Here is a 15,124-nt window from a genome sequence, read left to right as displayed (position 1 = left end):
ACTGCCTTGTCAAGGTGGAAATAACCTCATATTCAAAAGGGTTCCCAAGGAGGCGTTAAAGAAACCGAGAGCTTCGTACATCCCAACCTCCTGCCCGCCAACGTAAGGGAAGTGTACTTGGATACTGTCGTGTAATAGGAATCGCACATCTCTAACAAACAGTGAAAGCAAACAGCAAGTTGTACCACGGCAGTCATTGGGGAGATTCAGCTCTATTGGAAATCAGATCACTAAATGCTAGTGGGATGGACAACTCCTCCTGGAAGTTCAAACAGCAATAAAAAAAAACTGAAAAAAACCCCACATTTAAACTTAGTTTAACAGCACAGTTTAACCACTGAATGACCAAATAAAAAATAAATACATTTATCACATCAGCTGCTACTAGGATTTGTTGTCTTATTTCAGGTTTACAGTTAGTCATATAAATATACCAACCCTTGCGCGATAGGAGGCCAAAACAAAGTGTATTCTGTTGATTTGGCAAATGTTTCATGACAAATGTTCCAAAGTTTAATTCATTTCCATTAATTACATATAAGGTTCAGAAGATTCTGACTTGCAGCCTTATTATCTAGTACTCTTAGAGAAGATTTATTAAGCACACTTAAGTGATGTTACATAGATACACATTTCTGAAAGAGCCCTACAAAACCTTTCCCAAATGAGGTCACCAATTCAGGCACCAACAGACAGCAGAAAGAAAAACAGGTATAATTATCCGACACAGAACGACACTGTCAACTATTCAGTTAAGTGCCCTATTTCAATCATCAAACTTCTGCCTTCTTAGGTCTGATGTGACCAATGCCAGCCCATGTTCTTAAACCTATGGTACTTCTAGACAACGTATGTAAATTTACAGTATACAATTTGGATTCACCATGCATGAATACTTTGTGTGTAACATTTAATAAGCTCAATCTACATCCAGAATAATTTACATGAAAGGACAATATTTATTTAAACAGAGCTCAATGGGTAACCATGGTATCTGAGTGCATCCAGAGGAGAAAGGGGTCAAATGTGAAATCAATCAACGGCACTCCCACACTTTTACTGTTTGATCTACACTTCCAGTAACCACATATGGTGCCGTCTTGTGGAAATCTGCGAGGAAAGAAAAGGTACATTAAGAACGAGTGGAACAGTTTCACTCTCACTGAATGCCATTACTTCTTCCCCAAAAGCAATACCAACTCAAAGATTAAATCTCAAAGCTCTGCAAGTTTGTAGTTCTGAAGGCAAATCCGCTGAGGTAGAGTGTAAAAAAGTCTCTTTTCAGGTTTGTAGAAAGGGGGGAGCTAACAGCTGCCAATCTGGTAATGCCAGGAATTCAAGTTAAACACTTTCTCCTGGCTTTTACTTTTTCCCCCTTGCTCACAACCCTCCTCCTTTTGGCCAGCAATGTTTCTAACACAACGCTCCCCAAACCCCTGCACACTCAGCAGTGAAAGTCCAGAACACTCTGGCAGTTAGCATCTTTATCTCATACACAACAGTGGCAACAGAAAATTCCAGAACACCTGAAATTCTTATCTATCGCTATTTGATTAAAATACAGCAAAAACATCATGGGAATCCCAGAACGTGGATGCCCAGCTTGGTCCTCAGCTGGTAAAGATGCAGAAGAAGTTCTGTATTTTGCATCTAGTGCTGGGGAACAATACATACCCAAAGAGGTAACAAAGTGTTCGTGCGCATTGAGGGTTTTCATGCATCGTTTGTTCTTGAAGTCCCAGACACGTAGAGTCTTGTCATCAGCACAGCTCAAAATAAACTTTCCCCCAGAATGGAACAGAACGCCACGTACCCAGTTATCATGGCCCACCTTATGCACAAGGAGACATCAGTGAGCAGATGCATGTTTAAGGTCAAACAGACTGCAGTTTATACTACGGCAAGCCGAGTAACTCTGTGCCCTTCGCCTGCAGTGACAGCATTTAGCATTCCAAAACTACTGGAATTCAACGTTTATCTTCAGTTTCTATTATTACATGTTTATCAACACTACCAACGATGTGAGTTCCTATCCTTGAAGGCAAGCAAACAGGAGTTCCCATGTGATCTGCACTGATTCTCTTCCTCACCCCCTGCAATAATGGCCAGTTCAGTCTGAGCACAGGCTGGAAAGCAGCAGCCTGCAGGACAACCACACTGAAAGAGCAACATTTTACTGACAACAATATTCAGATGATTACCAGCAATCCCACGGGAAAGGCAAGTTCCTTTCCAAGAAGTACACCACAGTACTCCTGCATTCATACTACATATTTTGAGATTTACTGTTTCTTAGCAACAAAAGCTGAAATACAGAAGCCATTAAAACTGTATTTCCAGTGCACGTCTCATTTCAACAGCTCTAACTGCTGTTCCAAACAAACAGCTCACTCCATGAAAGCTGGCGTTACACATGCAGCTATCACCAAGGAAAAACACCACCAAACTTACAAGTGTCATAAGGCACATGCCAGTGCTGATGTCCCACATCTTTATGGTCTTGTCTCTGGATCCAGACAGCAGAAAAGGCCCAGGTTTACCACTCTTCTTAGTCTACAGAAAATTATGTATTCATTATGGCACATAAGGGGGAAGGAAGGGAATAAAGCAGATCTTAAGTGCTGCTATTACTTAGAAAAATTAGATAGTATGATAATTAACAGCATATAGACACACAATACCAAAGCTGGGATTCACAGCCATTCTGTTACTAGTAGTAAGAGAAAAAAAGGAATTGAAGCTATTTGAACAGATCGTTTATGTCCCACTGATATACCAAGACAAATTAAATACTCTGAATCCAAGCTTTCCACCTGCAAGACATCTAATTCAAATATACCAGTAGATACAGTCCAACTAGAATCACACATCTCAGAACAAAAGCATATGAAGTTCAGACATACCTTTGTGTTGTCATCCTTTACATAAAGTAATGAAGTAAGTCCCACCGTTTCGGTAAGTCCCTACTCTGAAATTATCTCCATTTGTAACCGTGCCAAGTAGGAACCCGAGACTCAGTTCCCAGAACCTGAAATCTTTCAGCTGTGACGTGAACTTTAACTTGCTCCTTGCCCAAAGCCAAGTCCTACAGTGTGATGTATGCAGCCATCAGACCAGCAGAGGGCAGGAGACACAGCGCGTCACGTAATGTCCACTGCTCCAGGAAGTAAACTTTTGGAATTTACATTTCACTGTTTTTAATAGAAAGACTGTAAGGAATTTTTAAGGATGCAAGCAAAATTTGACTGAAATCATCTGTTCAGTCCATGAGTAGACAAGTTCCTGCCTCTTTGTTATGGTTTTCTTAAGCTTGACATTACTTTCTTCTACACTGTCAGCCTCAAAAGGAGATCTGTGTGAACCTCTGGTTCTTCAGGATTTGGTAACCAAGCCAAAGAACGTACATCCACGGCCAAACACGTGGAGACTTTTAAGAACGCTTCCTCATATCACTTTGTACACAGGAAACTGAGGTCAAAGCTTAATTTAATTGCAACAGCAGTTTGAATTACACCCAAGGTAGCTTCATTTCTGCATTTTTAACTTGCTATTCCCCTCCCCACACCTTGCCTTGCCAGGTAACACGAACATTACGAGGATTAGCTGAGCTGCCTTTCACACTGCTTCATGGAAGTATGTAGTGCAATTCAATCCATCAACATGGTCAGAAACAGAGCCTCTCTCTACATGTCCCTTTCATTAGTGCACAGGTAGGGCCCTACTGTTAAAACACAAGAGCACAGTGCCTACAAAGCCAAGCTGGGTTTAATGGTGCAACACATATAAGCAGCAACCACCAACACTCAAAACACCCGCTATGCCGGCCAAAGGCTTTGAGAACAAAACTTACAAGTTGTTTATTATTATTTATTATCACTGGAAACATTACCTCTGATCCTGTAGCTTCTGATATGGTGGAGTACGAGCTCTCGGGAGCCCAGGAAATGCATTCTACCACATGCTCATGTTCTCGGAGCTCAGCTTTGCATTCCTTTGTTGCTACCACCCAAACACGCACCGTCTGGTCATTAGAACAACTGGCAATTAAGGTGCCATCCTGGTTAGGCCGCACCATGCGCACCCATTCTCTGTGACCCGTGAAAGTCTTCACACAGTAACTATTCAAAACAGAGCAATACAGAACGACATATAAGCACTGAATAAAGCCACCACACACGCCTTGGATGCTTAAGGACACTTGATCCCCTCTCAGAAGTTAAGCTTTAGCAGGCCTATCAGTCCTGGCTGATGTACAAGGCCGTAAAGCAGTTCATGGGGAGGAAGCTCATATGAAAAAAAAAACCAAAACAACAAAAAACGGTTAAGAGCCAGCAAATACTTTTTAAGGGAGAAAATGGGAGGCTGCTGACATTCCAACCTGTGCTAAATAGGTATTTTAAGAACACACAGATTTCACAAATCATTCAGATGGCCTTTACACTCAACCTGGAGTAAATGGATGGATCAGAGAGACTACTGAATAATGAAACAGACAAAAAAAATCTTCCCGTGTCAAGAAAGACAGCAGATTTCTGCTTCCATTTGTCACAATCCCTTCAAATTTGTTATTAGTCACTAAATTCCTACCTGGTCTTGAGTTACACTGTTATATATATATATATATATATGTGTGTATATATATATACACATATGTGTATGTATATATATACATGTATGTATATATATATATATACATACACATACACACACACACACACACACACACACACACACACCCCATAGCTCCCACTTTTAGTGGGTGGCTACTAAATCCCTGCACTTACTGACTTAATGCAGGACCCTTCCATTGACACCTGTGTCAAGGTGCACGTGGTACACTTCCTATTACACGTATTTTTCTGCAGGTTTTCTTTAGGCAGTGATGTTCACCCAGAACTGCACTCACCCTGTCTGGACTTCCCACATTTTGATAGTTCTATCCCTCGAGGCAGAAACTATATGATCTCCATTGGGCATGATGGCTACCGAAGAAACATTATGATCATGGCCTGAAAAGAAAAGCAAGCTTTTATTAAGTGCTACTGCAACACTGTAATATTGCACACAGGACCTGCTATTCATTCATTTTGGTCAAGAAGCTACAGCAGAAGCCTTTAGCGCGCTTCATGGAATAACCATGGAACAAAAGCCTGAAGTCATTGATATTTTCAGAAACCATGCAGTCCAGCCATTGAGCAGCTTCTAGGATTGTCTCAAAAAACATCTTTCAGGTGTTTTAAAAACAGACCATCAGCACTGCAAGCACTGCTTTGTAACAGTTGCCAAACCCAGCAGCTACTATGACTGCATTTGAAATTACCAGATAAGTCTGATTACAGTGTTATGATGCACCACTCAGATGATGTTTCAAAGGAAAATAGGTCTTTTTCTTTGGTGTGTGTGTTTATTGTTACAAAAATTCTCAAACATTATTACTGCTCATCACTTCTATAAGATGATATTGAAGTAAGATAAGCAGAAATGTTCTTATATTAAGACCATAGAACAAGTTGCTGTCAATAACTGAATCCATGTGATGGTTGTTTTACTTCCCATTTCTTCCCGTATGGCTTTTGATTCTAATGCAATGGGTAACTCATCTGACACCAGACAAGTCCGAAGCAAGACTGCACAGTATACAGAGAACACTTTCCATCCTGTTTCCTTCCTGAGTCAGCACATTCTGGAAACAGGGGTGCAGATGAAGACAGCTCTCTAGTGATTTGACAGTACAGTTTTTGTTATCTAGTAAGCATTTAATTTTCAGCGCTCAGCTCCTCTTATTTGCCATTTCATTTCAGTATCACTATGGGGTGCTTCCCCACAGCACTGTGCATAGCAGATCTGAGAGGCTATTTAATTCCACAGACACTGAACGTATACTCCATTTTACAGAACACTTTAAGCATTAAGAATATCCCCTTTGTTTTAAGTAAAAGTCTGGTTTATTTCCCTTTCCACATCTGCAGTTTTTCCTCATTCATAAAAGCCAAAACACCAAAGAAAAAAAAAAAAACCACCTCTATTTTACAGACTGTAATTTCCTTTAAACCTTACCATGCATAGTTCTGATGCACTCAAAGCCCTGGAAATCCCATAGCTTAATGGTCATATCAGCAGAACAGGAGGCCAACAGTTTGCCAGTGTGGTCAAAAGAAATATCTTGCACAGAGTCTGTATGCCCCTTAAGGGTTCGTTCGAAGTCTCCTGTCTCATAATCCCACACCTAACAAGCAAACAAAAAATCCATTAGCAGTAATATATTATTACTCCCTGTATTCTCCAGCCTTACATTTGCACTCTGCAAACCAGTCTGGCACCTTATTCAATAATTAAACGAGCAAGAAACAAAGACAGACAGACCTAAAAAAGCCTAGTAGCGTTGTAAAAAAAAGCACTGTGTTAACATGATCATTACCTGTATATCCTACACATCTTTCTCTATTGCTTCCTCAGCGCTGGTACACAGCCTGCTTTCAGTCAGTGGGAGAAGCACCTCCAACAATTCCCCCTGCTCCTTTCTCGTGGTTTCAGAAGCTACTCACTGCTTCAGAACCAAACAGCAAACACTTGGTCTACTGCAGGGCAACAGCCAGAATATCTCTGTTTAGGGATGAGACCCCAGATCACGAGTCTGACACACACATATTAGCAAGATCACAGAATTTGGAAAAGCTTAAACAACTGTCAGCAGTTAAGTGCAAGATAGCATGAAGTCCCATTCCCTCCTCCTAATTAAGTTAGTCTTCCACCATCTAACCACAAACAAAAGCCTTTGAAACAAAACAGACTTTCTACAGACTGTATTGCGGGTCTCCAAACACAAAATTAGGCATTTCTAATTATATCCTGAATAAAACAAAAATGTCCACCATCAACAGTGAAAGAATCCATCATCCCCAGCAGATTTCAATCTCTGGGAATGGAACAGTCAGATCATGCTCTGCAGCTAGATTTCAATAGTACAGATTCATTCACAGTATCCATAAGAGTAAAGAAACAACCAAACCAGTCAGGCTCCCCTGAACCATCCAACAAGCAGAGAGCTGTCTCTGCAGCAGAGGACCCACTGTGCCTGAAGAAAAAGAAGACTACGCTTCCTATCTGCCACAGAAACAACGGTATAAGGTTTCTCCTTAACTGTGTCTGGTTGGCACTTCCTAAACCTTCTCCAGCAGGTAGCCACTGTCAGAACAACTCACATTTCTAAGCATATTACTTTCTATACTTTTCAACCTTTATCAGGACAACATTTTCCCAAATAGTTTTCAAAGCAGCACAGATGGCAATTTCTCTCAAACAGTGACATTCAGAGAGCAACAAAATGCACAATTACATCTTTACTTGGTGCTAAAATGAGAAATCACTTGCCTACCACAATAAATCTGTTCTTGTCATTGTACACTGCAAAGAAGGTGCATGAAGATCATTTAGAATTACTGAAAGTCTCTCCTAAAACTCACAGCAACTTCACAGGACATGCATGTGACACTTAAAATAAAAGGAAAGAACTGTTCTTCAGTTAAGGACACAGCTGCACAACCACTCTACCTAAGCCTTAGATGACTTGAGGAAACCATCCTCCTCCCTCTCATCTCTGCACTGGCCCTCTATGCCACTTTCTCTTACTTAGCAGTCAAAGTGCATTCCCCCCACCGTTCATTGTTCCAGTCCCTAACCCACAGTAGCTCAAGTATTTCTTTTCAAGTGTAGTAAAACGTGTGCAGATAGCAACTGAACCAGCATAAAACCAAAATTCATATATTACATCAGGAATCATATTTGAAATAACTGTCCCTAACGAAGCTAAAGCAGAATCCGAAGCAACCATCAGTACAACACACATTCACCATGGAACGCTGGTGCTACATACTGATCTGCTTCGTTTAATGTTCTCCAGCAAGCACATACCTTTATTGTGGCATCCTCTGAAGCAGAAACCATTACACTGAAAACCGGATGGAAAATTACTCGAGTGACAGGACTCCTGTGTCCACTCAAAGCATACTTCTCTGGAGGACGAGGGATCCACTCCTTAGGGTCTCGTTTCTGACCAAGAGGTCCACCTGATGTAAATTCTTCTTTAGCTTCATTCAGCTTCGATTCTAATTCCATTACCTAAGTTTATGGATTTTAAAGAGACCATTTACAAATAGCCTTACCCAGACGTAAGCCATCTGTAGTCATTAGTACCCCAAACACTAACAGGCTTCCAAACTCACAATTTAGCCCAGACTGCACACATCCAAAACAGCTAACAACAAGCTATGGAGCTGATATTTCTGAATTAAAAAACAAAATTAATTCACACCTAAGTTAAGCCCTTATTCTCCTCCAACTTCCCAAACACCTTTGGCAAGAAAATAAAGTTCCATCAAAACATATCACCTAAACACTGTGCAAAGATGTACAAGCAACTGACTCAAAAGCGATAGGGCTTTTGTGTGTGTTTCTTGCTTATTTGGCACTTACTTGGATGAACTACTGAAGGAATTTTTGTTAACAAAAACATATCCTACTACTGCAATTTGCTTTTTTGTATCCCTGAGATGGTGTGCCTGTTAACTAAGCAGAGAAACTGAACGTGTGATACAATCTTACATATACTGACCTCTATAATAGATAGGCCATTACTGTTGCTACACTTTGATTTTTAAGGCTTTTAATGCCCTCCAGACCCACTGAAGCATTTCTAAAGAGTTCTGTACCATCCATTCGCGGAAGAATCACATGCTGTAGTGCACTGCAGTTAATGGTTTCTTCCCTTTAACGTAATGGCCAAAGACATCAGCAGCAAGGGTTGCTTCTAACCAAGTTAAGCCTTCTGGAGACAGTTATTCAGTCTTTCCATTCACAGACTGCCTTAGGGCACATCTTTTCTTTTCCGCCTCAAATTGTACATACAACCCATAAACTGAAGTAAACAAATGTTCTTAAAGAAATTGAGAGGACGTTTCTGCTAGCACTAAGATGGACAAAGACTTGCTACAACACAGACATCGCTATTTTCCCCTGCTCAAATCATGCAAATTAATCTTTTCCCTCCTGAGAAGGAAAAAAAAAAATGTAACATTCTGTTCCCTGATGGATGTTGACTCTCGTTACAGCTTTTGATACAAGTAAATCTATCAGATCTCTACCTACCTTCTTTTGTAATCTTATAACCGATGTCCATTTCTTCTCCAGAAGTCCGGCATACTTCTTATCTAACTCTTCATTCTGGGTGGGAGTGTTTACAGAAATCATAAGTTATATGTCCAAAGCCTCTACAAGTAACACCAACAGCTCATTTCACAGAAAAATCAAACGGAAGACTATGAGCAGTTGCACTAACAAAAGGGAACACCTGTACTTCAATACTTCAACCCAACTATCTCCAGAGAAGCAAGATACAGTGAAATACAAGCCTCTAGTAAATGACGAGTTTAAAAATTAAATTGTAGGAAATGGCTGGTCCAGGTCACCAGCATCTCTCTATCCTGACAAGAACTGCTTAACAGGAACTGGTCAGAGCTGCTACCTGTTCAGCCTCGCCCTCCTACTACATCATTAACCAACCAGCGTGCACACAGCAGTCACAGGAATGGTTTAACTACAGACCCAAAGGCACTCACAAAACAGACAAGGTCTCTTCCACCTTCAACAAAGTACAAACCCTCTCACTCAAAGCAAGGTCAGCTGGAACTGCTCAGGACACGTCCACACACTTACTGAATACGTCGAGGGAATGACTCCACAACATGTGAGCCTGTTCCACTGGTCAGGCAAAAGGTTTTGTTTTTGAAGTTTCACACTAAATTCAAGTGGAATTGCCATGTTTCAATTTCTGCCCACTGGCTCTTGTTCTGTCATCGAGCAGAGCCTACTTCTGTTTTCTTTACACCCTCTTATCAGGTATTTACAAACAACATAGGATATCCCTTAAGTCTCCTCTTCTCTAGGCTAAACAGCCCCAGCTCTTACAGCCAGTATCTTCCTTGTCTATTACTGGACTCACTTCAGTAACTCCATGTCTTTTTTTTTTTTTTTTTTTTTTAAATACAGTCTTTATCATCTTCCTTATACCTTCACATTGCCTTTCATTAACTTTGCTTTCCAGCAGCTTTCATCTTGAAAGACCTAGGCCCTCCCAGAATCACTGTACAAACCAGTGGTAGCTAGAGAGAAAATAAGATTAAGTCTATGCCTCAGTCATGAATAGAAGATAGGGAGTTTTACTCAAAACTCTTTAAGCCATCTGATAATTTTAACTGTATTGTAAGACAATAAGCTATGCAGGTGTACCACCTCCAGTACTAACTGCATGTGCTAATAGGTAGACAACAGGCATACATGTTCACAACAAATGCAAATACTATGAAATTATGAGCTCTTTACTTAAAATATACACATAGAATTTTGTTTGAACTCACCACATCTAACTCAGCTTCCTTTTTAAAAACCGAATATGCCTCTTCATAGCCATTAGAGCGAAGGTAATCTGCTATTGCTCGATTTCTAAAAAACACAGAACCAAAAGCACAAAGTTAGCCTGTTAGTTCTGAGTAAGAGTACAGGGATTGGCTCAGGGCTTTTTGTTGAATTGTACCACCTCGTATCAACACCCAGGATGATCAGGCTTGTTACAAGCCCAGGCAAACTCTAAGAATACAGTTGGTAAGCATTTTGTATCAAGCCACAAATAGCAACATGCTCACTTCTTAGAATACATGCTCCTTATTTTAGATTTGAGAAAGTAAAAGAGAAAGATTATTTTTTTCGTTACCAAACATTGGAGTAGCATGAATATTTCTCAATCTGTACGGCACAAACAGATTGATAAATATATTCATGCTACTCCAATGTACTCCAACTAACGGGAGACACAGAAAATGATGACATGCACATATTAGATTGGCGCTTCATCTCTGAAAGAAGACTACATTGAGAAGAACAGCCTTCGGTACCAAACAGCATTCACTGAATTCTACACTTCAGTGGAACTTGAACGCTCTGCTCAAGAGAACAAGCCTTAGCTTTGTTTTTCAGAACGATACAGTAATTTTAGTTAGATTACAGGGAAGGATACTCCATGTGACCAAAACATACGGTGCTTCCAGTTTTACATTTTTGTTCAAAACACTCTTCACTGCGACCAAAGATTATTACTGAACTAATCTGTCTTGGACCTTTCCTTTGAGATCACACGCATTTGGTTTAGACCTCCTCATGGCATGGAAGAACAATTTCAGTACTGCTTGCTGAAGTCTTAGAGCAGTCATCATCTTCCAGTTTGTTTTTTTACAATAAGACTGAAGGAAAGGCTGCAGGCATTGAGCAGACGGCTGAGGTCCCATCCACCCTCAGCTGTTCTGCGTGTGGGTACATACATGTGCACAGTGAGCACACGCAGTGACTACAGGATTTACATAAACCAACACACAAACTTCCTAAATACAAAAATCAGGATGTCATCTACGTAAGGCATTCAATAATAAAAATAAACCTCTTTGGTAGCTGAAGTAAAAGCAATAATGGCAGTGCTTCTACAGGAATAAAAAGGCTACTTCTAATTCCAAATCAAGATGTATTCCATTCCATACAACTATGCCATCTGCTTCTGAATTACAGACAGCAATATCAAGCTACGGTGAAGACAGGCCAAGTCCTCAGTGACTGAAATGCAAGCATCCCTTCACAAGCATCCCCAGCAACCCCACCACAGCTCAGCCCTTCAGATAATGACTTGTCACCTGCACTTTATTAACAGTGTGGGTCATGCACAGGCTCTGTCAGACATCTCAAAATAGGTATTTTACATCTAAGTTGAAGCACATAGCAAAGACCATCTGGAAAAGTAGAACATTGTTAAATATTTGGTACACATGGTGGTCAATGCTGCATTGCAATTGATCTTTCTTCTGAGAAGAATTGCTTTTCACTGGAAAGTTCTTTCCGTAGCTTTAATCACATTCTTCTTTCTTACCTCCTACACAAATCCAGCCTCCCCTCAGACACTCAGCCCTGTGACCTCAAGTAAAAGTTTCCCCCTTATTTCCATATACAAAGTGCATGAAAACAGTGTTGCCTTCCTCTGCACAAGCAATCACAGTCTCTATCATTCCCCATTTCCATTTACAAAGTTCACAACAACCTCCCCATTTATGTTTGCACTCCTTGAAGTGTTGCACAAGAACTTCAGATAATTGATAAATAATTGTAATCATGAATGTGATTAAATCCCAGAGCTTATTCAAATAAAAAATTTTGAAGATAACTTGTAACTAATTTAAGAAGCTGCATTCAGACAGCACAAGAGACACAAAAGCTAAATGATACAGGTCCGTATGTTTATGAATAAAATCAAACCGCAATTTCTAAGTGAATACAGTCGAAAATGAAAATTACCAGCTCAAGCTTAATGAATATAAGATAAACATAGAAATAACTGTTCCTTACAGTTCATCTCTTTGCCTTTGTGAGAGCACCATTGTGGCTGTGATGTCAGGTTAACGTGTGTCAGGTTAATGTCTCCCCAAGATCTGAAGCCTTAGGATCCACAATTCAGTCTGCCACAGCAGCTCCAAGCTCAATTGTTTCTCCAGATGGGAAATCCAACAGAAAAACCTGGAGGCATTCAACACAGAAGATTCAATCCATCTAGAAGGAAGAAAAAGAGATATTGTTCATTTATTTCAAATAAGCATTGAGTCAGTGAGCTGATAAGCAGATTTATGTACCCAGATCACACCACCACTCTGGACAGAATAGAACAACTTCATCTGTAATCACAGTTTTATTTCGGAAGCCTGGATTCTGCCCTCACAGCACACTTCCAGTCTGGAGACACTTGCACACATTCTCTGTTCCTCCTCTTCCTACCACTGCTGCTTCAAGAAACACGGAGCTGAAGGAGTTACCTTCACACACAGCCCAGCCCCAGGCTGTCTACCTTAAGTAACAGGCTTGTTGATCCCACTGGTCCTATCAAAGAGCTACTCCCCCAAATCCTATACCTTTACACAAGATTTTTAGCATTTGAAGACCTATAGCTTCACCAAACTGTGCTCAGCAAGGATTATTTCAGCTACGTTTCAACACACTCTCATATCTTCCAGCTTAGCAGTAGTTTAAGCAGAAACGAGCATGTTCCCACAGGGGACGAAGCACTACGGCACACTGAGCTCAGGACCGGCACTGCCAGCACGCTCTGCTCGCTGCTGCAGCTCAGCTGTGGCATGATGTCAGGCAGTTCTCTGGGACTCACCAGACAGAGTCTTAAAGAATACAGGTATAATTCAGCACCTGAACTTTCCAGGGAGATTATTACACTTACTAAACAAATTACTTTCTCTATCCTACCAGCACCACCTGAAAAAGTTCCAAATAACACCATTCTGAAGGGACAGAACCTGCCTTCTTTTCAGTCACGCGCTGACAGAGTTTAACTCTGTTAACTATGAGTTAAATCTACCCCTTTTTTGGGATACATCAGATTTGTAAATGGATCTTCAGCATTAACAGAGCAATGCAATTTTTACACCAAGTTCAGAACCAGTCAGAAATCAGCCTTTAATTACCTATTTCTCCCCCCACAACATACTATCTTATTAACAAGAGCTATTACTAAGGACATTAACTATTCTCAGTGTGCGAACGGCCTCTGTTGGACAGCTGTACCTTAGTCCAGGAGACTGCAATAAAAGCACTTGAGCAGCTCTGCCTCCTGGCTGCTGCACTGCAGGTACTCTTTCGTAAGAAGCACCATTATGAAAAATGCTGAAGCAGGCACTTCCTGCACGCTGGACAAGAAGCTGCATATAACATTTACCAAAGCTGCTAAGCAAGTTTCACCAACCGACTTCTACCAATGAGACACAGTGAAAGCAAAGCATACAAAGACTTCAGGAAGAAGTTGGTCTGTAACCTTTCTACCAAAAAGCACATGCTCACTTTCTCTTCCTTGCTGTTTCCCATACAGGTAAGAGGCCTACTTTAAACTTCAGACTCTTAAATAATACATAAAATACTCAGCTTATGTCGTTCATGTCTACTTATCCACTGCAGCAGATCAGCAGTTGGTCTCTAAACCTATCTGGGCTCCACAGTCTGTTTCAAAAGCGCAGCTGTGAGCTGTATGTGCTGCACCTTGCTGCTGGATTCCCACACCAGGTGCAGTCCATCACAGAAATGCACCACCAGCTGTTAGGGCAGCAGCACTCCCTAATTAGCTTAACACCTTCCCTAATAGCTACTTCAGGAATGATTCAGCTGAAAGCCAGTAGCACATATTCCATCCTTTCAGACAAGGGAAGCAAACAATTCTCATTCTCCTGTCTCTTACCTATCAGGAGGTGGGATAACTGCTCTTCACAGATGCATCAAGGCAGTAGTGCAGAATATCAAGTAAGGGAAATTTAGTTTATATATATGAAATAATATATTGACATGATCAGAAAAAGTGCCCTCTAGAGGGCAATGCTGCAATAAATTTAAGCGCTAGGGAAAAAAAAAAGGCTCATAATGGCTGATCTCTGCACTTCAGTACAAACATAGCAACGCCGCGACAAACACTGCCAGGGAGAGCAGCACAGGCAACCGCCTCCCAGAAGCACAGAGCAGAACACAAGCTGTGAACTTCCAGAAACTGCTCGCAGTATTACAGCTGCAGTAAAGTCACAGCATTAAAAACAAAGAGTTTTTGTATTGTGAACTGTTTCAGCATCAAATGTAGTAACAGTGGCACAGTAACTCTGGTAAAAATAACACACCAATATTTGTGGTCAGTGCCTCGAGGAGACACACCTATAGCTTACACCTAGAAATACTAACTAGGCTGCAAGGTGGTCCTTGATTCATCATACAGGTAACAAATGTGTTTCTGTCCTTCAGTAAAGGAACCCTAAACTCTCCCTCCTACAGCCCCAGTTGCTGTCCCACTCCAACTCCTTCTGACAGCAGTCCTTTCCCATGTGCTCCCAACATGTGCTGTGCTGCAGCTTTATGGGCTGCTGAGGGTGACAGCTCTGCCCACCTTCCTCTGCTCACTGTGTCACTCTGGATGCTGAGTGAGAAGCAGCTTCCTAACACCCAGGCACACTTTCCTTTGCCCACAGCTACTATAATTGCACAAGAACTCCAGTGA

At 41.1% G+C, this 15,124-nt stretch overlaps 1 protein-coding gene across 1 annotated transcript; it reads right to left on the bottom strand.

Annotated features, from left to right (window-relative positions):
- Positions 1–1,036: 1,036 nt before the first annotated feature.
- PAFAH1B1 (platelet activating factor acetylhydrolase 1b regulatory subunit 1) lies at positions 1,037–12,470 on the bottom strand (the record flags this gene model as incomplete). Its single annotated transcript, XM_079545312.1, has 10 exons — positions 1,037–1,110; positions 1,675–1,831; positions 2,452–2,553; positions 3,890–4,118; positions 4,907–5,009; positions 6,058–6,226; positions 7,912–8,118; positions 9,145–9,219; positions 10,413–10,497; positions 12,439–12,470. 10 exons carry the CDS (start codon positions 12,468–12,470, stop codon positions 1,037–1,039), a joined length of 1,233 nt encoding a protein of 410 aa, XP_079401438.1.
- Positions 12,471–15,124: the final 2,654 nt, after the last annotated feature.

Source organism: Tetrao urogallus (assembly GCF_951394365.1).
Source record: "Tetrao urogallus genome assembly, chromosome: 20".
NCBI classification, from domain to species: domain Eukaryota; kingdom Metazoa; phylum Chordata; class Aves; order Galliformes; family Phasianidae; genus Tetrao; species Tetrao urogallus.
Note: the sequence above shows the minus strand (reverse complement) of the source record. Positions and strands in the feature narration are given on the sequence as shown.